We start from the raw sequence: 25075 nt of genomic DNA, 5'->3' as shown, positions 1-25075 counted from the left end.
ACATTTTGTTTATCTGTTCTCCTGTTGGTGCACGTGTGGGTTGTTTCCAGTTTGGGGCTATTACAACGAAGTTGCTTCAAACATTTGCGTATAGGTTTTTGTATATTAACATATACTTTCATTTCTCTTATGTGAACACGCAGGAGTGAAATGATTGGGTTACATGGCCAGTGTGTGTTCAAACTTTTTTTTTTTAAATAACATTATGATTTTTTTTAAATATATATTTTAATGATTTTTCACAGAGAGGAAGAGAGAGAGAGTTAGAAACATCGATGAGAGAGAATCATCGATCAGCTGCCTCTTGCACACCCCCTACTGGGGATGTGCCCGCAACCAAGGTACATGCCCTTGCCCGGAATCGAACCCGGGACCTTTCAGTCCGCAGGCCGACGCTCTATCCACTGAGCCAAACCGGTCCCGGCCAAACTTTTAAGAAAACAAATGTCACCAAAGAAGAAATTTAGATGGCAAATAAACATACGAAAAGACGTTCTACATCATGTCATCAGGGAAATGCAAAGGAAAGGAGATGCCACCACATACCCATTAGAACGCCACGTCCACACACTGACACCAGTGCTGGCGGAAAAGCAAAATGGTGTGGCCACTTTGGAAGACAATTCATTTGTTTCTTATAAAACTAAATATACTCTTACTGTGATCCAGCAACCACAGTTCCTGGTATTTACACACATGAGCTGAAAACTTAGGTCCTCACTGAAATCCGCACATGGATGGTTATAGCAGCTTTTTTCCTAACCATCAAAACTTGGGGCAATGAGGTGTCCTTCAGTAGTGAATGGTATACATCTAGATAACGAAGTATTGTTCATGGCCAAAAAGAATGTGCTACCAAGCCATGAGTTACCAAGTGAAAGAAGCCAGTCTGAAAGGCTACATAGTCTATGATGCCCATACATGACATTCTGAAAATGCAGAACGAGGGTGGTAATAAGGTCAGTGCTGCCAGGACTGGATGGGGGAGGGAGTGACGGACAGGTGCATCAGTGACTCACTCTGTATGCTGCTAATGGTGGGTATATGTCCTTACATATTCCTCAAAGCCCATAGGACGTACACCACCAAGAATGAGCCCTAATGTAAACTATGGACTTCGATGGTTATGATGTGTTGATGTAGGTTCACCAATTGTCATACATGTACCCGTGTTGGAGGATGTTGATCACTGTGAAGGCTATGCCTGTGCGGAGACAAGGGGGTTATGGGAAATCTCTACACCTTCCTCTCAATTTTGTTGTAAACCTAAATCAATGCAGTAATGACACTCCCTACATAGTGATTTTACTTTAAACAAAACATCATTACCTCCGTGGTTTTCCCATTAGCCGTCTGATCTTTCCCCATTCTACTCTTGTTAACTTTCTTGTTTTCAAATTAGGAAAAGATTCCTTTAGACATACGCAGAAATCATTATCACCTTCGAAGAGCGGTCTACAAAATAGAAATGGTATTTTAATGGTTAATACACAATGGGTTACTTAAGAGACAAAAATTTAAATATGCATTTCAATTTTCAACATCAAACTAATCACAAAATGCAAACTTTTACACAAAATATATACACATCAGATACACATCCAAAGGGCTAGAACTACATTAAATTCTTGACTTTTGTGGAACAAACAATGTGTAAGAGGCCTAGGAGACACTGATGTTGTCCAATGTCCTACAGGAGCAAACCCTCGGGGCTATCCTGGCTCTGGCATTGCGCCTGGCGAGGCTAGGCAACGTTAGCTACAAAGTGTCTGTCCCAAAAGTGTCACCATCATCAAGGAGTCCTCTTTGAGAATAAATCCGTTTTAGAAAACTGGAGCACTCCAGAAAGTTAGAATGGAATTCAAGGATTCAGATCACACTCCGACACCCTCAGAGACTGCTTATATACCTATGGAAAATCCGTGGACAAAAATAATTCTATTTGTGGGTTTGGGCAATCAAGAACCAGCAGTGGTATGCGAAGATCTTGGGCCCTGGCCAGTGTGGCTCAGTCTGGGCACATGCCTGGGTTTGTGAGCCTGATTCCCAGTAGGTGGCATGCAGGAGGCAGCTAACGATGATTCTCCTCACATCAGTGTTTCTTTTTTCTCACCCTCTTTCTTCCTCTCTAACAATCAATAAAAAATATATATTTTTTAAAGAAGTCTTGGGTTTAAATATGAACATTCATGAGATTCACCGGATGCAGAGCAGGCAACTGGCTTGGGAAGTAGAAGTAAAGATAAGTGGCCAGCAAAGCACCACCAGTAACTGGCAGGGAATACAATGTGATGGATGAGAAATCATCAGTAAATACTGTTACTGAATAGATTTCATCCAAATTTCTTAATCTTTTATTTAAACATTTATGTGTCACTAAAGTGCCAAATAAGAAAGACTATATGTCTAAAAATCTTATTGAATCAACTATTTCTCTACTATTATACTAGCACTTAAAATTTGAGAATTTATAAAACAAGTCCCATTCATTGCAAATAATGGTTCTTTGTATCAGTCTTTATGAATTATAATATAAAAATTATAATTTCATTTTATTTTACACTAAAATGTATAACTTCTTCCTCAAAAGGGGATAAAAATTATGAGAAATGGAAATGAATCAAACCAGAATAAAGAATAGAAAAAGAAATTTAGGACAAAATAGGATCAAAATGGACCTACAGGAAAGCTTATAGCTTATAACGTTTGAAAAACTTAAAATTTTGATTCCAGTAATATTCATGATCTAATTCATGATACTCACTTATCTATATTTGAGTAGAACCACTCGTATATGCACCATTTGTGGGCTTTGGGAAGCTTGAGTAGGTTACGTAATCGAAAACCAATCTTTTGTGAGGCTTTCTTATCTGGTGTTGACATTGTTGCTGTAAATTTCTATACAATGAAGAAACAGAGATCGATTACATTTCCATTAAGTAAAATGAGCATCTATAGCATTGAATACATTTGTAAAAAGGTAGCTTGTAGGTCAAAAAGACTCAACAATATGCAACATGAAATTATTGTTATTATTTAATAAGCATTCTAATTAATTCTAACAAGGTTAATTAAAGCCTCTGGTTTCATAACATTCTGACAAAGAAGGTGAACTGTGTGTCCCCAACATGTTTGCACTGCAGGACAATTTCAATTAAGGCAGCAGGAAAAAGACGCTTGGGAGAAACAGTCCTAGAGTTCTTAGGCCAGAAAAAACCAGTAAGAGAACTTTGTCACTCTTGAGAGTCAGAGAGAAAACATACAAGCAAGAGCGAGGCCCAGATGATTTCCTGTGAATTCTTATTAAACCAGGGCTCCAATGCTATTAAATTGTTCCAAATCACTGAAGAACAAAAAAATAACGACAAGATATATAGATAATAAAATCTGCCCATGTACAATAAAAGTAAACCTCAGAAAACATCACTTCTTTCTGTGAAATTTAAAAACACTTGGAAAGCCGAAACCAGGTTGGCTCAATGGATAGAGTGTCGGCCTGTGGAATGAAAGGTCCCAGGTTCAATTCCGGTCAAGGGCATGTACCTTAGTTGCAGGCACATTCCCAGTAGGGGGTATGCAGGAGGCAGCTAATCGATGTTTCTCTCTCATCGATGTTTCTGACTCTCTATCCCTCTCCCTTCCTCTCTGGGAAAAAAAAAATCAATAAAATATATTAAAAAACAAAAGATGGGCACAGGCCCTAACAGGTTTGGCTCAGTGGATAGAGCATCGGCCTGCAGACTCAAGAGTCTCAGATTCAATTCCAGGCAAGGGCATGTACCTTGGTTGTGGGCACATACCCAGTAGGGAGTGTGCAGGAGGCAGTTGATCAATGTTTCTCTCTCATCAATGTTTCTAGCTCTCTATCCCTTCCCCTTCCTCTCTGTAAAAAACCTATATATATATATATATATATATATATATATATATATATATATATATATATATATATATTTTTTTTTATTATTATTTTTTAATGAGCACAGGATTACATAGACATTTTTCCAAAGACATACAGATGGCTGACAGGTACCCAAAAAGATGCTCCACATCACTCACCATCAGGGAAATACAAACCAAAGCAAAATGAACCCAGTTGGTTTGGCTCAGTGGATAGAGCATCGGCCTTTGGACTTAAGGGTCCTGGGTTCAATTCCAGTCAAGGGCACATGCCCAGGTTGCAGGCTCTAGCCCCAGTAGAAAGTGTGCAGGAGGCAGTCAATCGATTAGTATTCTCTCTCATAATTGATGTTTCAATCTCTCTCTCCCTTCCTCTCTGAAATCAATAAAAATATACATGTAAAATAAAGCAGAGTGAAATCTCACCTTACACCTGTTAGAACAGTATTGTTAAAGAAATAACAAGTGTCGGTGAGGATATGGAGAAAAGGGAGCCATTGTGCACCATTGGTGGTTACGTACATTGGTACAGCCACTATGGAAAACAACATGGAGGTTCCTCAAATAATAACCAAATGAACATATGATCTAGCAATTCCATTGCTGGCCATTTATCAGACAAAAAGATATATACCCCCTTTTTATTAACCAATGTCACCCCAATAAATTTAATAATAAAAAGAAAAGATATACCCCTCTGTTCACTGTAGTATTATTTACAATAGCCAAGACAAGGAAGCAACCTAAGTGTCCATCAATGGATAAAAGAATAAAGAGCCACCGAAAGCGGATTGGCTCAGTGGATAGAGCATCAGCCTGCGGACTGAAAGGTCCTGGGTTCGATTCCGATCAAGGGCATGTACCTTGGTTGCGGGCACATCCCCAGTGGGGGGTGTGCAACGGGCAGCTGATCGGTGAGATGTTTCTGACTCTCTATCCCTCTCTCTTCCTCTCTGTAAAAAATCAATAAAACGTATTTTTTAAAATATTTTTAAAAACTAAAGAAAATATGATACACAGATACACACACACTCACTCACACACAAATATTATTCAGCTATAAAAAAGAACTCTTGCTATTTGTGGCAACATGGATGGACTTTGAGAGTATTATGTTAAGTGAAATATATTAGACAGAGAAAGACAAACACCATATGATCTCACTTATATGTATAATCTAAACCAAACAAACAAAAACAAGTCCAAATTCATAGATACAGAGAACAGATTGGTTGCCACAGATAGGAGATGGGAAAAGGGCCAAACAGGTCAAAAGGCAGAAACTTCCAGTTACAAAATCAGCTACTAGTCATAGGGATGGGACACAAAGTATACGGCTATAGTTAATACAGTACTGTATATTTAAAGTAGGGGTGTCGAACTCAATCAGAGAAGGGGCCAAAATCTAAAATCCAGCCTAAATCGCGGACCGAATGGTTTACTGAATAGTCATAAACTGTCATTGTGATGGAAACGCAGCGGAGTGCAGTGATGACAGCGCGGTGCGGGCCACATTGCAAGGCCTGGAGGGACGGATTTGGCCCGAGGGCCTTGTGTTTGACACATGTGATTTAAAGGTTGCTAAGAGATTTTAAAAGGTCTCATAATAAGAAAAAATATTTGTTACTGTGGTGACAAAAGTTAACCACTTATTATGGCAATGATTTTGCAATATATACAAATATCAATCATTATATTGTACACCTGAAAGTAATATAATTGTCATTATATCTCAATTTTTAAAAAGCTTAAAATAAACACCATCAGAACATCGAAAGAATACAGCACAACCAACTGAAATTTATGTCAAAAATGCAAAGATTATAAACAAACACACAAAACAAAATGCAAGGAGAGTCCAGTATTAAGAAACTGTTAATATAACTTGCCATTGTTTATAAATCAAAACAATAAAACTCTTACGATCACCTTCACTGATGCTAAAGACGTTGACAAAATTCAATATGCATTAAAATAATTCTTAATAGAACAAAAATAGAGGAAACCACTGAAAAAATACAGTAGGCTAAAAGTTCAGTGATACACCTAAAGTAATGCTTGGAGGGAAATCTACAGGGTAAATGCCTATATTAGAAAAGAAGAAAGATCTCAAATATACAACCTACCTTTCCACTTTAAGAAACTAGAAAAGAACAAATAATACCCAAAGCAAGCAGAAGAAAAAAATGATCAAGATTAGAACAGAAATAGCCGAAACCAGTTTGGCTCAGTGGATAGAGCGTTGGCCTGTGGACTGAAGGGTCCCGGGTTCGATTCCGGTCAGGGGCATGTATGTTGGTTGTGGGCACATCCCCAGTGGAGGGTGTGCAGGAGGCAGCTGATCAATGATTCTCTCACATCAATGTTTCCAACTCTCTATCCCTCTCTCTTCCTCTCTGTGAAAAATCAATAAAATATATTTTTTTAAAAAAAGATTAGAACAGAAATAAATGAAATAAAAAACAGAAAAACAATAGAAAAAAATGTTGATGAAACCAAAAGTTCTTTGAAAAGATCAACAAAATTGACAAGCCTTATCCTGGCTAGGTAGCTCAGCTGGTTAGAGCATTCTCCTACACCGAGGTTGAGAGTTTGATCCCCAGCCAGGGCACATACAAAATGTAACCAATGAATGCATCAATAAGTGGAACAACAAATCCATGTTTCTCTCTCTCAAATCAATAGCATAATGACTGACAGCCCTGGCCAGTGTGGCCTGGTTGGTTGGAGCATTGTCCCATGCACCAAAGGGTCACAGGTTCCATTCCAAGACAGGTATGCATTGATGTTTCTCTTTCTCTCTTTCTCTCTCTGTCTCTCTCCCTCCCTCTTTCCCATTCTCTCTTGAAATCAATGAAAGCATATCCTCAGGTGAGAATTAAAGAAAAAATTGACAAACCTTTACCTAGACTGACCAAGAAAAGAAAAACAACAGATACTTTAACCTATACAACACATTTCTCTCCATTCCAATGCAAAGGTCAGTGTTCAATGTTTAAATATTAAAAGTATTGTCATTAAAGTGAGAAATCTGCCAAAGATGTTAACTGTCACCACTTTTTAACTTTGTTTTGATGGAATTAGCCAATTAGATAAGAAAACTGTAAAGAGAAGACAAAACTCCCATTACCTGTAGATAATATGACTAACCAAAAAAATCAAGAAAATCAACTGTAACTGTTAAAACTAATAAGATAATTGCCAAAACCGGTTTGGCTCAGTGGGTAAAGCGTTAGCCTGTGGACTGAAAGGTCCCAGGTTTGATTCCGGTCAAGGGTATGTATCTTGGTTGCGGGCACATCCCCAGTAGGAGGTGTGCAAGAGGCAGCTGATCGATGATTCTCATAGATGTTTCTAATTCTATATCCCTTTCTCTTCCTCTCTGTAAAAAATCAATAAAATATATTTTAAAATAATAAGATAATTTAATAATGTGGATGAATACAAGTTGATATAAAGATAACTTTAAAAAGTCACTATCTTTTTCTGATAATAATTTATAGTAAATTGGTTATTATTTATGCTTAACTCCCAACATAGAGAGAGATAGAAACAAGGGATCTTTAATATAGTTTTACTATATCCAACGAGCCATTTAAAAATCTGGGTCAGCCGAAACCGGTTTGGCTCAGTGGATAGAGCATCGACCTGCAAACTGAAAGATCCCAGGTTCGATTCCAGTCAAGGGCATGTACCTTGGCTGTGGGGACATCCTCAGTAGGGGTGTGCAAGAGGCAGCTGATTGATGACTCTTTCTCATCGATGTTTCTAACTCTCTATCTCTCTCCCTTCCTCTCTGTAAAAAGTCAATAAAAATATTTTTTTTTTTTAAATCTAGGTCAGTAACTCAAAGAAAAGAAAAAAAAAACAGAAATTGGAGAGAATTCTTATTAATTTGTAAGAATTTTGAATATATAATATTAAGAATATTAGCCTTTGGGCTGTTTATATTGGCTGTACTTTGCTTCAGAGTTTGTAGAATTACTTTTTTCTAGTTTTTTCACTTTGTTTCTGTATTTTTCACCATGCAAGATTAAATAAAACTTTTGAGAGTCAAATATAACTATCTTTCCTTTTTATGATTTACTGAGTTTAATGAGGATTATCAACAACAATAAACACACACACACACACACACGCACACACACGCACACAGAATATAAGAACTTAGAGGAGGATAGGGGACAAGTCCTGTCATGTAAATACACTTGGAAGAACTGGGCATGTTAGGGCCAGAAACGACAACTTGGAGGCCTCCCGCTCGGAGGCACGGGAAGGGATGGCGTGTCTGCGGAGGGAGGCAGTGGCTGAGCTGAGCAGGATGGCTTTATAGTCGCAAAGACTGAATGCTTGGAAAGTTTCCTAAGGAACAGCTACAGGAAAAACAGAAGTCTTAAAACAACACACATTTAGAGAGTTGTTATTCAAATTATCCTAATAACACACCTCTCCTAAAGTCAATACAAGGAAAAGTTATTTAACTATATCTTATATTCATTCAACCTTGTATCCAACACCTACTGAGTCAAACTGCACATTTTGTATTGTTGCCTTTTTTTAAACAATTTTAAATACTTATGTACATTTGTTATTGCCATTAAACATTTTCTAAAATACCTTTTTGTTCACTTCACAGAGCATAAACATTTTTACTGTCTGAGATTATCATACAGGCATGGAAGACAGTGTGTTTGGTAGGGCGTATTGCTCTTCGCTCCTTTAATTCCTTTGATGCCCAATCCCTGGCTGAGAAAAATCACCTCTACTCTGACCCACCGCTGAAGTGTTTAACACTTTGGGGGGAAATGAGCCCTGGCCCGTGTTGTTCGCTCAGTGGTTCGATTCCCAGTCACGGGCCCCTGGCTGGGTGGCAGGTTCGATACCCAGCCAGCAGGAGCTCGTGCAGGAGGCCAACAATTAATAAGTCTCTCTCTCGTTAATGTCCCTCTTCTCTCCCTCCCTCCCTCCCTCCCTCCCTCCTTCCCTCCCTCCCTCCATGCCTCCTCTCATTTTCCCTCCCTCCCTCCCTCCTCTCATTTTCCCTCCCTCCCTCCCTCCTCTCATTTTCCCTCCCTCCATCCCTCCTCTCATTTTCCCTCCCTCCCTCCCTCCTCTCATTTTCCCTCCCTCCCTCCCTCCTCTCATTTTCCCTCCCTCCATCCCTCCTCTCATTTTCCCTCCCTCCTCTCATTTTCCCTCCCTCCATCCCTCCTCTCATTTTCCCTCACTCCATCCCTCCTCTCATTTTCCCTCCCTCCATCCCTCCTCTCATTTTCCCTCCCTCCATCCCTCCTCTCATTTTCCCTCCCTCCATCCCTCCTCTCATTTTCCCTCCCTCCATCCCTCCCTCCTCTCATTTTCCCTCCCTCCATCCCTCCTCTCATTTTCCTTCCCTCCACCCCTTCCACTCTATCTAAAATCAGTGGCAAAATATCCTTGATGAGGATTAAGGATTAACAAAACAAACAAACAAAATGCCAGGGAAGTAGAAATTTGAGAGGGGGGGAAATCACATTATTCTATTTTTTTAATGTATTTTTATTGATTTCAGAGAGGAAAGGAGAGGGAGAGAGAGATAAAAACATAAATGATGAGACAGAATCATTGATTGGCTGCCTCCTGCATGCTCCCTACTGGGCATCAAGCCCACAACTGGACATGTGCTCCTCACTGGAATCCATCCTGGGACCCTTCAGTCCGTAGGCTGACACTCTATCCACTGAGACAAATCTGCTTTGGGCCACATTATTCTTTTTTTGTTGTTTGCTTAAATACATTTTATTGATTTTTTACAGAGAGGAAGAGAGAGGGATAGAGAGTTAGAAACATGATGAGAGAGAATCATCGATCAGCTGCCTCTTGCACACCCCCTACTGGGAATGTACCCACAACCAAGGTACATGCCCTTGGCCAGAATCGAACCTGAGACCTTTCATTCCGCAGGCCGATGCTCTATCCACTGAGCCAAACCAGTTTCTGCAGAACACGTTATTCTTAAAGTTAATATTTCCTTACCTAATTTTCATTCAGTCTTTTGATTCTTACGTGTCCACCATGACTTTTTTTTTTTTTTTTAATATATTTTATTGATTTTTGTATAGAGAGAAAGAGCGAGGGATAGAGAGTTAGAAACATCAATGAGAGAGAATCATCAATCAGCTGCCTCTTGCACACCCCCTCCTGGGGATGTGCCCTTGACCAGAATCGAACCCGGGACCCTTCAGTCCCCAAGCCGACGCTCTATCCATTGAGCCAAACCGGTCCTGGCTGAAACCAATAATATTTAAAAAATAATAATTTTAAAAATACAAATAAAAAATGCCAAAAGTGAAAAAGAGATTATTTCATAAAATATATGTTCCTCTTTTGGATAAAGGAAGTCTTCAAAATGCTTCCCTCAGTGATTCTCTCTCATCTCCATACCAAATTCCAAACTGATTCCATATTGCCAAAACCATTTGCTTAATATTCACTATCTCCATGCTTATAAGAAAGTGTGTATTTGGCCGAAACCGGTTTGGCTCAGTGGATAGAGCGTCGGCCTGCGGATTGAAAGGTCCCAGGTTCGATTCCGGCCAAGGGCATGTACATTGGTTGCGGGCACATCCTCAGTAGGGGGTGTGCAGGAGGCAGCTGATCGATGCTTCTCTCTCATCGATGTTTCTAGCTCTGTATCCCTCCTCCCTTCCTCTCTGTAAAAAATCAATTAAAAAAAAAAATATATATATATATATATATATACACACAGTATATATATATATATATATACACATACATATATATATTTTTTTTAATTTATTTTTTTTTTTAGGTGTGTATTTGGAATAAAGGAAGAATCCAAGTTGGCTGCCCAGGTAAACACCTAGCTGCAGCCGCACACAACAATTTCAATAAAATACAACTAAAATATAAAATGGACATTACCCAGAACTACAGGAACGAGAAGCAAGGAGAAAACCAGAAGGAAGCGCGGAGGAGCTGTACAAGCCTAAGGTACGGAGACACGCGGCGCGCGTGGAGAGGACGGAGCCGGAGAGGAGGGTGGCTGAGTGCCTGGCTGGCGTTCCCTAGCAGGAAGGAGATAAACGCTCCGACTGTGTTGGGTCCCAGTTCCAACTGCTCTGAACCCCAGTTCTAGGCCAGACCCCGGGGACCCAGGCTCAAACAGAGGGAGCTGGGCTGTAAGGCGGAACCCCGGGGGAGCGGCGAAAGGAGGTCCCGGAGGCGCGCAATGCGCGCAGAGAAGGGATGGTTGGCTGTGCCGCGGAATTGCCCTGGTGGGAAGGAGACAGGGGCTCCAGACTGCTCTGAACGGCACCTCCAACTCCACTTCCAACTGAACTGAACCCCAATACCGGGTTCATTGGGGGAAAGCCTAGACTGTTTGGTAGCAGGCGAAAATCGAGGGCACCTTTCTCTCAGAGGTGCTTGCAGCGACCCTGAGACCCAGAAGCCGCATAAGGCGGGGCTGACGGAAGCCAAGGCTGTAGGCTCCACCCTGAAATCCCGCCCAATCAGGAAAGCTGCGAAAATGCGGAAAATGCCAAAACAAAATAGATCACAAACGAAAGAAATGGAGGACAAAAAGAGACTGGATATAGAGTTCAAATCTACGCTTATAAGGTTTTCCAAGAATTTCCTAGAAAAGATGGATAAGACCTATGAGGATATGAAAAGAGATCAACTAGAATTAATAAGGAGTCATCAAGAAATGATAAGGGATCAACAAGAAATAAAGAATACATTGTCTGAAATAAAAAATATATAGAGTCCTAAAAACAGAATGGAAGATCGCAAGAATCAAGTCAAAGATTTGGAACATAAAGAGCCAGAAGACACTCCTCCGCAGAAGCTAGAAGGCAAGAGAATCCAGAAAATTGAAGATAATGTAAGAAACCTCTGGGACAACTTCAAGCGAACCAACATCAGAATTATGGGAGTCCCAGAAGATGAGAGAGAGCAAGATATCGAAAACATACTGAAAGAAATAGTGACAGAAAACTTCCTCCACCTGCTGAAAAAATTAGACTTACAAGTCCAGGAAGCGCACAGAACTCCAAACAAAAGGAATCCAAAGAGGACCACACCAAGACAAATCATAATTAAAATTCCAAAAGCAAAAGACAAAGAGAGAATATTAAAAGTAGCAAGAGCAAAGCAGGTAGTTACCTATAAAGGAGCACCTATACGATTGTCAGCAGATTTCTCAACAGAAACCATGCAGGCCAGTCGGGAATGGCAAGAAATATTCAAGGTGATGAATAGTAAGAACCTACAGCCAAAGATAATCTATCCAGCAAAGCTATCACTCAGAATTGAAGGTCAGATAAAGAGCTTCACTAATAAAAAAAAAAAGCTAAAGGAGTTCATCAACACCAAACCAGAATTATATGAATTGCTGAAGGGGGTTCTTTCAGAAGAGAAAGTAAATAAAGATAAAAATTATGAACAACAAATACATAACTATCAACAAGTGAATCTAAAAACCAAGGAAATTAAAAAAAAAAATCTGATGAACAATATTAACTGTTGAATATAATAGAATCAGAGGTATGAAAGGGGAGTGAACTGACGATTCTTGGGGAAAAGGGGAGAGGGGGATGTGGGAAGAGACTGAACATAAACTGTGCACCTATGGATAAGGACAATGGGGAGTGGGGAAAGGGCAGAGGGTGGGGTGGGAACCTGGTGGAGGAGAGCAATGGAGGGGGGGTGGAAAGGAACATTTGTAATAATATGAACAATAAAAATTTATTAAAAAATAAAATAAATAAAAAGTGTGTATTTGTAAGACTGAGGACCGGCTTTCTAGTCTGGTTTCAAAATAATGGCATTTTCTAGGTAACTACAATAGAAAAGAACTTGTTACTCAAAATGTAATTATAAATATAAACTTATTGCTCTGAGCAATTGCTCACTTCCCATCACATGAGACAAAATGTCAGCACACTCATACCTGTGGCACCATGGCAACCCGCTGATTTCTTTTGGGTGATCTTGTATTTATTTGTCTGTCATCTTCATCAGAGAAGAATCGACTTCGTTTTGAATTTCTGAAAGGCTATGATATAAATTATTTTATTTCATGAAAAGACTGAACACATCCCATTTTTTCCAAAATATAATTCTATATTGGAAAGTGTAGATAACTAGATTATCAGCAAGCAGTACAGAAGGATAAAGTATAGGTAATACAAAGTACAAATGATCTCAGATTTAAAAAATACAGAGACACATATTTATGCAAAATGTTTACAAATAAAACACCTAGCTGATGATGAAACTAGAACCAAATCTCATCAGCACACTAGCAGCTCTGAGTGAAGACCGGAAGGTAAATTCTGGAAATTCCAGTTCCTATTCTGCTGGTGTCTGGTTAACACCGGCCAGGTGCATCACTCACGTCTGCGGCACAGGCTGGGCTAGGCAGTCACTAAGCCGCTCCAGAGGGTAAACCTAAATGCATGTAATAGACTAGATCCGAGGTCAAAAATTGTTAACTGAATTTCCATCTATAGATAAAAATATGAGATTCCTATAACGGATACCTGATAAATGCCTGTAGAACTAAAAAAAACACCTTAAGTGCCAGAAATACATCATATACTTCAGGGTGTATAATATGAAATTTTTTACAGTCTATTCTAGGTTCAGAGGTCTCATTAAAAGAACAGAAATAATGTCCCATAGTACCTGCATCCTTTTTCAAATCCTTCTTCCACTATTCAAGACAGCTTCATGCCTATTTAGAAGGGAAGGAGGTACAGAGAGCTAGCACATATGGGCAGCTCCCAATCGGGTCAAGGTCAGAGGTTAGGATCTCGAAATTAAATCCACTGAGAGTCTCAAGACTACATAGCCCTGACCGGAAGCCCTTCTCCCCTGCTTCCTTCCAAGAGGAGGAGGAGAATGATGGTGACAGAACTGATAGGAGTGTACAAAGTCTTGCACATCCACTGCGGTCACCTGTCCAGGTGTGACCACTGCTGTGCATCCCAGCTCCAGGCTTGTTTCAGGACTGACCCCAAAAGCCTCCTGGGCAGGGGAGGAGCAAAGGCCCCCCAAATCATGAGTCACCCCTAAAAGCAATTACCCTTGACCTACACAAGACGTTAATGTTTTACCATGTATTTATATATCTTTGTGTAGGGACCAGTGCCATGCATATTTTACTAATAAAAGCCCGAGTTTGGGTTGTTGGAGTTTTTTTGTTTTTATTTATTTAAAAAAAAAGACTACAATTACTTAACAAACGCTTAATAATGACCAGATTATCACAGACTACAAATTACTTATATATGATCATATACTGCTCAATGGCACTTAGGGGGGATAGTTCAGTTGGTTAGGGCACATACAAGAAGCAACTAATGAACGCATAAATTAGTGGAACAACAAATTGATGTTTCTCTCTTTCTCAAATCAATGAATTAAAAACAAAAACAAAACACCTCAAATGCTTAAAGGTTGGGGGAAACCTTGGAAAAGTTGTACTGTGCTATAAGAACCTGCACATGACAATAGCACAAACAATTTAGCTATCATATTCTAAAACTTAATTCCTTACCATTTCCACAGCAGAGCCTGAATTCCTGCCTTTCCAAGCAGGTGTTTTTTGTAAAGAACTGAACTTTTCATTCCATGTGTTAGATAAGCTTCCCTCTGTAATAAATAATTATTACTAATAAAATTTAAGTTTAATTCAAAGGATTTCATTCTTTGAACATTGCCCTTTTAAAAGCAATATAACTGAAATATTTACCAAGATGAAAAAAAATACACTGATCATAACTTTAGTTTATTACAAATGAAAGGTCTTGTCTGTTTTTGTTGTTGTTGTTTGTCAAACTCTAAGTAACTTGCAAGGCAATGCATCTTGAAAATATTAAATTTTCTTATTAAAATACGTGTGGCTTCTTTCTTCTTGGCTTTTAGTGATTCCTCTATTCTAATTTTCCAAGAACTAACTCATAAATGCAATCTAATCGAAAGCAGGCAAAGGAAGAAACTTATTCCAACCTTGAATTTAGGCATATTTCTAAGTGTTTTCTACTTCAATATATGAACCCTTGATATTCGAAATCGGAAATGTGTGGTGCTTCTGTTCTCCTTAATTCTAAGAAGTGTCTTGAGTTGTATGCGACCAGAGATTCAATCAAGTGGCTGACTAGACACACTATGAAAAGAAGGTTGAGTTTAATTTTATAAAAAGGCTATCTTTATACAGAGAGAAACACAGAACCCTGGTTGAATATACCAAATGCAGTTAGCTTCATTTCCTTCTAGCTGCTCATCAGCATTTTCTAAGTTTTTCCTATAAGAAACTTTATCGTGTGTGTCTGTGTGTGTGTGTATGGATACATGTATTTTTAAAAGAAAAGTGATTTTAATATTGAGGAAGAATATGAAATATGCCAAAACTGGTTTGGCTCAGTGGATAAAGCATTGGCCTGCAGACTGAAAGGTCCCGGGTTCCATTCCGGTCAAGGGCATGTACCTTGGTTGCAGGCACATCCCCAGTATGGGGTATGCAAGAGGCAGCTGATCGATGATTCTCTCTCATCGATGTTTCTAACTCTCTATCCCTCTCTCTTCCTCTCTGTAAAAAATCAATAAAATATATATTTTTAAAAAGATATGTTTAAAAAAAAGAATATTAAATACTTTTATCAAGTACTAAGTATTTCATAATAATGAAATACTTTTTTAATAAGTACAAAAGAAGGATGGGGTTGATCTTGGTAGGCAAATAAATTAGGGTAACCCTGGAAGATCAGTGTTCTGAAGCCAGATTTAATTTGGTAAATCACCAATTCAAAGCATAACATAGTAGTTTTAAAAATTAAAAGGACTGATGAACCTTAGAATATCTAGCTTAGTTACAAATGTACTTACCTAGTAGAATCTTGCTCAAAAGGTAAAATTTAAAAATAAGCTATATTAAGAGGGTTGTCTAAAGTACTACTTACAGAAAGAAATAGCAAGACCAAGGAACATTATCTTTTTTTCTCAGAAAAGGAAATTATTTTTTGTCTTTTTATTTTTAAGAGATTTGCATTATTACTTAAAGGCAAGATTCTTAAAAATAAGCTATTATGCAAAAATACAGCTTAGCATAATTGTTTAATGAATGTTTAAAAAATAAATGTTTTAAATCTAATAATAAAGTTTTTTAGTCAATAATTCTGGGGAGAAAAAATTCTTAGTAACTTCTGACATCCAACGACCAATTTGTAACGGCACATGAATGTAAACTGTTACCAGTGAAAACCAGTATTGAAAAGCTATAATGAATCATAACTCAGAAGAGAGAAACACTAATCCACATTCATTCAATGAATTAAGTCTCTAGTTTATGCCTTACCTACAGAATCATGGTGAGACCCTTACCTTTTAAACTGACAAGGGCTTTTGCTGAAGAGCCTGCAATTAAAACAAATCACTATTATTTCATAATCAAAGTGAGAGAAAAAGAACTTGATTTGGGGGTAAAAGCAATCCATTTAGTTTTAGCGAGGTTGAGTTTGAAGTGATGGTGGGTGTGCAATTAGAAATAACGAGTAGACAAGTCAAGCTGCAGACCTGACCTCAGAAGGTAAGGAGAACTGGAGAGAGACGTCTGGGAGGATTACTGAGGTTGTGAGAGTGGAGACCTTTCCCAGGGGAAATGTAGAAAGAGGGAACGAGGACGACTTAAGGACAGACACATGCTGCATCTTCACCTAGAAGTGTGCTGGTGTTGGAGAAGGAAGAGAAGGGAGCCAACATTCACTGAGGCAAAGATCAGAGGGCAGCACAGCGGGGAAAGCGGAAGGACCCAGCGCTGTGGCAGCGGCAGCAGCCCTTGGGCGTGCAGAAGGCGGGGATGTGCCACGCTTCCAGATCCAGGCTGCAGAAGGGGTTCAGGAAAGGCAAGGGGACCAGCTTGGAGTTGGAGGGTTCACTGGCTAGCAAAACGTTAGTGCGTATTAGAACACAGAGAATCTGAGCGATGATAAAGGTCGCTAGGGGATTCTGGTGCAGTAACCACAGGCTCTCTGAGTAGCGTGAGCTGCTGGTGTGAATCAGGATAGGATCTTATGGAAAAGGGAGAGCACTAAGCTGAAAGTCTGTGAACTGCATATGTGAGCTGCAAAGAGTCTAAAACCTTCTGAAAAATAATAAAGGGTGATCTCTGTCACTGATGTGTGGCAGCAAACAAACCAACAAACTCAGGCAGGCACAGAGAAGAGACTGATGGCTGCAGGGAGGGGGAAACAGGTTATAAGACAAATGCATCCTGGGATGTGATGTGCAGCATGGTGACACAGTGAACAATACCATGTTCTATAGCTGAAAGAGGCTAGATCTTAAAAGTTCTCATCACAAGGAAGAAACTTGTAACAATGGGTAGAAATGGGTGTTAGCAACACTTACTGTGGTAATAATTTTTGCTCCATATATCCTTCTATATAATAAAGAGGTAATATGCAAATTGACCCTCACACCCTCACAAGATGGCTGTCTACAACCAGGCCAGCAGGGGGGTTAGTGAGGGATGACCAAACAACTGAACAAAAGGCTGCATGGGGCGACCAGGCCAGCAGGGAGGGCCATGAGGGGCAATTAGGCCTGCGGGGGAGGGGAGGGACAGCTGCGGGCGACCAGGCTGGCAGGGAGGACAGCTGGGGGCAATTAGGCTGGCAGAGGGAGGGAGCTAGGGGCAACAAGGCCAGCAGAAGGGGGTAGTTAAGGGTGACCAATAGGGCAGGTGAGCAATTAGAAACCAGTGGTCCAGGATTGTGAGAGCCGGTTTAGGCCCGATCCCCAAGATCGAGCCTAAACCGGCAGTCGGACATCCCCCAAAGGGTCCCAGATTGGAGAGGGTGCAGGCTGAGGGGACTCCCATCCACCCCATCCCACCCCCCCATGAATGAATTTTGTGCGCCAGGCCTCTAGTATATCTATAATAATAAGAGCATAATATACTAATTCCACTGGAAGTCCTTCTGGAAGAAGTTGCCATGGCAGAGCTGAGGCCAAGATGGAGGCCAAAGCAGAGGCAGCCACCACAGCAGCGGCGGGACCAAGCCCCATGTTCAAAATTTGTGCACAGGGGGCGAGGGGGCAGGGAGTGTCCCTCAGCCCAACCTGCACCCTCTCCAATCTGGGTTCCCTCGAGGGATGTCCGACCGCCCGTTTAGGCCCAATCACAGCAGAATTGGGCCTAAACGGGCAGTCGGACATCCCTCTCACAATCCAGAACTGCTGGCTCCCAACTGCTCACCTGCCTGCCTTTCTGATTGCCCCTAATCACTTCTGCCTGCCAGGCTGATCACCCCCTAACCACTCCCTGCCAACCTGATTGATGTCTAACTGCTCCCCCGACAGCCTATTTGCCCCTAATAGTCCTCCCCTGAAGCCTGGTCATCCCTAACTACCCTCCCCTGCTGGCCTGGTCCCCCCCAACTGCCCTCCCCTGCTGGCCATCTTAAGGTGGCCATCTTGTGTCCACATGGGGGCAATCATCTTTGACCACATGGGAGCAGCCATCTTGTGTGTTGGAATAACAATTTGCATATCATTCTTTTATTAAATAGAATAAAGGCCTGGTGCATGGGTGGGGGCCAGCTGGTTTGCCCTGAAGGGTATCCCAGATCAAGGTGGGGATTCTCTTGGGGCATGAGATGGCCTGTGGTGTTTTGCAGGCTGGCCACGCCCCCAGCGACCAAGTGGAGGCCCTGGTATCTGGGATTTATTTATCTTCTATAATTGAAACTTTGTAGCATTGAGTGGAGACTTGGGCAGGCAAGGGCAGGCAGAAAGCTTGGCTTCCTCCATTGTCGGGGAAACGCAAGCCTTCCTCCTGCTCTCCGTGGCTGCAGCCATCTTGGTTGGGTTTATTTGCATATTTGCTCCTGATTAGCTGGTGGGTATGACTTCTGGGTATAGTGGAGGTATGGTCAATTTGCATATTACTCTTTTATTAGATAAGGGGTGTCTGTGTGTGTATGTCTGTGTGTATCAAATCATTATGTTGTACACCTAAAACCAATGTTATGTCAATTATATCTCAATTTTATTTATTTATTTTAATATATTTTGATTTTTTATAGAGAGGAAGAGAGGGATAGTTAGAATCATCAATGAGAAAGAATCATTGATAAACTACCTCTTGCACACCCCCCACCGGGGATGTGCCCACAACCAAGGTACATGCCCTTGACCGGAATCGAACCTGGGACCTTTCAGTCCACAGGCCGACGCTCTATCCACTGAGCCAAACCAGTTTCAGCTATATCTCAATTTTAAAAAGAAAAAAATTTTAAAATATATTTTATTAATATTTTACAGAGAGGAAGAGGGATAGAGAGTTAGAAACATCGATCAGCTGCCTCTTGCACACTCCCTACTGGGGATGTGCCAGCAACCAAGGTACATGCCCTTGACCAGAATCGAACCTGGGACCTTTCAGTCTGCAGGCTGACGCTCTATCCACTGAGCCAAACCATTTTTGGCCTAAAAAGAAATTAACAGAGGGAAAAACACCCTTTCTATGCTCCAAACCAGAAGTTATTCATAGAATTATACACTGACTGGCCAGATTATTATGATCTCTGAATGCATAATAATCTGGCCATTCAGTGTATATCCTATATAATAAAAGGCTAATATGCAAAATGTTCCCTCAACCAGGAGTTCGACTAGCAGGCATGCTTGTCCCCTCCCCTTGGCTGGCTGGACCCACCCATAAACGAATTCATGCACCAGGCCTCTAAAACACACACACACACACACACACACACACACTCACACACAGTGTGACCAGATTATTAAGTGTTCAGAAAGCATAATAATCTGGCCACTCAGTGTAGATGAATAAATCTTCTTCTGTTTAGAACACCTATTATTTTTTTACTAGTCAAATTATTCATCATTCCTAGTTTTCAACTTTGTTTTATTTCATAACCAGCTACTTTCTCATCTCAGTTACTGTGGCATCCATTTATATTTGTAAGACTACAACCTAAGTCAGACAGGAATGAAGTCATTTGAAATGTGGTCAGTGATCTGCATTGAGAAAAGACAATTTTTTAAATGATGGCATGTTCAAAATGCGTGTAAACATCTTTAAGAAGCCACCACACATACAAACACTGATAAATAAAAGATAAACTCAGGGGATAAAGAAAGAACATGAACTTCAACATCAAAGCCACTGTTGCTTTCACTCCACCCCCTTGCCCAGATGTGGAGAATGGTTAACAGGACAGCTTCACAGCTTCTGTGGCAATGAAGTTTAATGGCCATAGGCAGTGAAGCTGCGGGAAGAAGTTGGGGAGAAATGCTGTCAAGTCTTGCTAAGAAACCTCAAACAACACAACAGAAACAGTGGTGGTGGGCAGGACACACCCACTCAGCGTGGCTACCATGGGAAATATGGTTCATTTGAGAAAAGGAGTGGTCTTGACTCATTTGGGAGTTTGTATAGACTGCCAACTGCATCCGTCCCTGCTATCGGAACATGAGACAGGACAGTATGCAAAACAGCTGGAGTCCCAACTCTCACAGGATTTACCTTCTAGTGAGGGGAGGCAAACACACACCATCTGGACAGAATGCAGGACGCAACATGAACAGGGAATGTGGACTGGGTGGGGAGGGAAGAGGTGTGAGCAGCAAGGACAGCCATTTCAGCTCCATGAAGGTTGAAGCTCTGTCTGGGGGTTCTATCTCCTTTTACCTTTTAGCTTTTTTGAGAGAAAGCGTTGCAGAATAGCTGAGAGCAGAATGAGACTGGCTGTATTTCAATCTTGGCTCTTCCGCATTCTTGCTATGTTACCTTAAGTAAGTCACTTAACATCTCTTTGCAGCTTAACGTGAGTTAATACATGGAAAAGTGCTTAGAGAACAACACACATAGTACATGGCTAATTCTTATATCATCCTGTTAGTATGACTTTTGTCAATTAAAAAAACCCACAACTATTAGGTTACGAACATAGATTTTGCCAAAACCAGTTTGGCTCAGTGGATAGAGCGTCATGACACCTGTGGACTGAAAGGTCCCAGGTTCGATTCCGGTCAAGGGCATGTACCTAAGTTGCAGGCACATCCCTGGTAGGGAGTGTGTAACAGGCAGCTGATCAATGATTCTTTCTCATTGATGTTCCTAACTCTCTATCCCTCTCTTTTCCTCTCTGTAAAAAAATCAATAAAATATATATATATATAAAGGAAAGAACATAGATTTTACAGGCATGTGAATTTAAGTTAGAATCCTGCTCTAACTAGATATGTTCATTCATTCATTCAACAAATACTCGCTGAGTGACAGCATTGTTCTAAGTGCTGGGTTCCAGGAAGGAAAAGATAAGCAACGCCTCTGCTCTCGAGAGCTTGCACACACAGAAGGCAAGCACAAAGTGGGAGGAGACACACAGTAGGCCAGCACACAGGATGATAGTCACACTTGGGCAGTTGTTATAAAGGAAACCAAGGAGGTAAGCTGAGAGTGGGGAGTGAGTTTACACAGGGCAGTCAGGGAAGGTTCTCGGAGGAGGGAAATCTGAAAGGGACCAATCATGCAAGAGCAGGAAGTCAAACCAGAGTCTGGTAGAACAGTAGGTAAAAAAATAAAATAAAACTGAAGTACATAGTGTAGCATGTTCAAGGGAGGGAGGGAGGCCACCAAGCTAGAGGAGTAGCTAGCAAGGGGCATGGTATGAAAACAAGTCAGAGAAGCCTGCCAGGTGCTAGGCATAGGACTGGGATGAAGAAACACAGTAATGTTACCTTCTTAGTGCAACTTCTAACCAGAGTTAAGCACCACACTGACAGACGTAAAGCCACCACTGTGACAGCCCCTCTCGGCAGTGACACAGCGGTGTGAAAAGATTCAGCAAGAAGATGTCATCTTTGTCAGGGAGGAGAGGAAAGACGCCTTAAGACGAGAAAGAAGGTACCTAAAGGATAAGCAGTGAACCAGAAGTGACAGGAGGAAGAGCATTCCGAGTGGAGGGAAGAACAGCGGGCAGGCCCTGCCTGGTGAGTGTCGAGTGAAAAAAGAGCAGAACACAGGACCGGTGCCATCCAGTAAAGCCGGGGGCGGGTCAGGGAGGTGGTATAGGCAGCTGGTGGCACATACCTATTCCGCCACTCTCATGTGTGCAGGCTGAGGTGGGATGGCAGGGGGGGGTCTGAAGATCATGAGGCTGAAGTCATTAGCGCAAGTAATGGATGCTGACGGCGAGGACTGGGGTGTGGTGAGAAGTAGGTAGAATTTTTTTAAGGCAAAAGTTACAACAAGACTTAGTAAAGGCTTAAACAGGGAAAGTAAAAAAGGGGGAAGTTCCAAATATAACCTCTAGGTTTCAGCTGAACGCACAGCGAAGCCATTCATTAAGACAGGAGCCACTGGAAGGGTCTCTCTCCCGGGATGGGGATCTCGAACCCGTGAAGTTTGAGGGGCCTCAGGCATCTAAGAGGAGATGTGAAACAGGCACGAGAGGTCAAGAACAGGAGCTGCCGAGGGAAGACCTGGGCTGAAGGTAGCCTCAGTTTCCTCAAACATAACATCAAACCAGGACGAGTACTTACCGCGAGCGAATGAGGGTTAACGAGCAAACGCAGTCACCCAGCAGCTGGTCTATGGTGGCTTTTGGCCCTGAGGACGCCAGGCCAGCTACTGGCTGGTTTGTTAGCTCGTTAGTCCCCTGGACTCAAACTGGCAGAGGGGCCTATCGCTAGTCCCCGGGTCCCTTCTCAAGCTTCCGCTCCAGGTTCGCTAAGGATGCCTCTTCCCCACAGTCAGCCCCATGTAAGCGAGTGGTACCATGGCTCATGGCGGCACTGAGTGCCAGCCAGGTGAGGCCTCCCTGCTCTCCACAGCTGCCGGCTGGCTGAACACGCTCTGCCACCCATGCTGTCCGGATGGCACAAAGGACAGCGAGGTAGGCAGGTGGAGAGCAGAGCGCGGCTGGGGTGAACACCGCTGGGCACACACTTCGGTGACAGTGGTAAGGGGGTGGCGGTGGTCAGGGGGTGGCGGTGGTCAGGGGGTGGCGGTGGTCAGGGGGTGACAGTGGTAAGGACCCACCGAGAACCCCTCTGTTTGAACAGAGAGGCTACAGTCACTAGGATAACGGCTCTCGTGGCGGCCACTTCTAAGAGGTGATGGAGAATCTTAGGGCCCAGATGGTGAGGACCTCGGGTGACAGCCCACGGCTCAGGGCCCCTCCGCATGGCATGGGGGTCGTCCTACATCACCGCCAACCATGCTCGCCACCCCGGAAGCTCCAGGTGCCCACAGCTCGCCCTGCCCGCCCCTCTGAAATCAACAGGACGGAATTATATAAAACGGAAAGGCCAGCTCCGGCCACTCCAGCCCCGTCTGAAGGGCTCCGACCTGGGACCTGGGGCAGGTGGGCGCCCATCCCCCGGGGAGCGGGCTCCGGTCCTGGGTCCCCGCCTCCCGCACAGGCACAGGGGAGCCCCACGGGCATGGCTGCCCTCCCGGCCCCCTCCCCGGTGCCCTGGCCCGCAACGGGCGGCGCGGGGCCGGGCTCCGGGGGTGACACGCCGCTCCCCGCACCGTGTCCCCCGCGGCTTCGCTTGTTTACTTGCTGGACGCGGCGCGGGTCCGAGCGGGGGCGCCGCGGGCGGGGGGGCCGGCCCGCGGGTCACGTCCGTGGGGAGGCCCCGCGCCTGAGGCCCCGTCGCCGAGCAGCGGGCGGGCGGGCGAGGGGAGGGCGCGGGCGGGCGGCCACCTGTGGTCCCCGAGGCCCCGCTGACACGGAAACGCTTCCCGCGGGCGGCGGGCGGCGGGCCGGGCCCGGGGGCAGGTGCGGGCGCGGCGGCGCGGGCCCGGGACCCTCCGCCCGGAGTTACATAACCCGCCGCCCTCCGCGCCGCCGGCCGGGCCCCCGCCTCCGCCCGCCTCCGCCCGCCCCGCGCTGCGGCCCCCGCTCCGCGCCCCGCCGGCCCCGGGCTCCCTCCCGGCTTCCGGCCCCGGCGCTCCCGCAGCCCCGGAGCCCCGCAGACACCACAACAAAGGCGGCGGCGCGGGGCCGCGGGGGCACCGGGGCCGGGGGCCGGGGGCCGCCCACCCGCCGGGCGGGGGGCACGGGCGCCCGTCACGGCCGGGGCGGCCCCGCAGGCGGGCGGCCGGCGGGAGGAGGGGGTACCCTGCGGCGCTACTCACTCTCGTCCGGCAACTGGTCGAGCTCCGCCATCTTGAACGAGCCGCGCCGCTTTTTCAAAGGCTGCCCGCCGCGGTGCATTGTGGGGCGGGGCGGCTGCGAGGGAGGTTCGAATGCGAGCGTGGCCGCCGCGCCGCCCGCCGTCAGCGCCCGCCGCCCGCTCCCCGCCGCGCCGCCCGCCGCCCGCTCCCCGCCGCGCCGCCCGCCTGTCCCCGCCGCCCGCTCCCTGCGTCCCGCTTCCGCCCCGCCGCGCGGGCCCCCGCTCCCCGCTCCCGCCCAGGGCCCGGCCCGCCGCTGCGGAGGGGGCCCGCGGGCGGAGCGGCCTCGCCCCGGGCCCGGTCTGAGGAGAGGCCGGGGGCGCCGCGCGAGCTCCCGAGGCCGCCGCCCCCGCCCGCCCGGGCCCCCGGCCCCGCGGGCGGCGGGCGCTGAGGTGAGGAGCGCGGGCTGTTTGCTCCGCGGGGAGGCAGCTCGGAGTCCGCTGCCCCGGGCCCCGCACCCGCGCTCCGGTCGCCGTCCCTCCGCCGGGCGCCGGGAGGGCAGGCCGCCGCCGCGGGCCCGTCGGGACTCGGTGGCGGTCGGGACCCCCTTCCCAGCGGGGCCGCGCCGGGAAGGGAGGCCGGGAGGTCGCGCTCCGCCTCCCGGGGGCGCGGGGAGCCCGGCCGCGCGGGGCGGGCGCCGGCGAGGACCGGCCGGTCTGCGGGAGCCTCGTCCCGCCGGCGGCCCCCAGGGCGGGCGGCCCGGGTTCGGGGCTGCGGGGCCCAGTCCGGCCCGCGAGCCGGAGGCGCTGGCTCGGAGCGGAGGCCGGGGCCAGGCTGTCCTGAAGGCGGTGCCCGTGCCCACGGCGTGGAGAACGGAACCGGGGGTCAGGGTGAGGCCTCCGGGAGGAGGTGTGCGGGCTGGAGGCCTGGCTGTGATTCTGGCTGCTGGTGTATAACCTCAGGGTTTGTTTTTGTGTGTGTGTGTGTGTGTGTTAACATCAATTTTTATTTTTTTAT

General features: G+C 44.6%; 1 protein-coding gene across 9 annotated transcripts in view; it reads right to left on the bottom strand.

The window, feature by feature from the left end:
- LIN9 (lin-9 DREAM MuvB core complex component) overlaps positions 1 to 24231 on the bottom strand; it is a 54254-nt gene extending 30023 nt beyond the window's left edge. Inside the window, exons 1-8 of one of the 9 annotated variants that reach the window (XM_045587157.1) lie at positions 24083 to 24205; positions 22268 to 22360; positions 16291 to 16323; positions 14468 to 14562; positions 13594 to 13642; positions 12857 to 12961; positions 2765 to 2898; positions 1330 to 1455 (exon numbers count right to left, since the gene is read on the bottom strand). In XM_045587157.1, coding sequence (XP_045443113.1) covers positions 1330 to 1455; positions 2765 to 2898; positions 12857 to 12961; positions 13594 to 13599 — 371 coding nt within the window. In that variant the 5' untranslated portion in view covers positions 13600 to 13642; positions 14468 to 14562; positions 16291 to 16323; positions 22268 to 22360; positions 24083 to 24205. Of the gene's footprint in view, positions 1 to 1329; positions 1456 to 2764; positions 2899 to 4763; positions 4786 to 12856; positions 12962 to 13593; positions 13643 to 14467; positions 14563 to 16290; positions 16324 to 22244; positions 22361 to 24082 lie in introns of those variants that run through there. The other 8 variants (XM_036453604.2, XM_045587158.1, XM_045587156.1 and 5 more) reach the window with 8 other exon arrangements.
- Between the last annotated feature and the right edge of the window lie 844 nt (positions 24232 to 25075).

This window comes from Pipistrellus kuhlii, unplaced genomic scaffold (assembly GCF_014108245.1).
Source record: "Pipistrellus kuhlii isolate mPipKuh1 unplaced genomic scaffold, mPipKuh1.p scaffold_m20_p_25, whole genome shotgun sequence".
Lineage (NCBI taxonomy): Eukaryota > Metazoa > Chordata > Mammalia > Chiroptera > Vespertilionidae > Pipistrellus > Pipistrellus kuhlii.
This window is presented reverse-complemented; position numbering and strand designations above follow the sequence as displayed.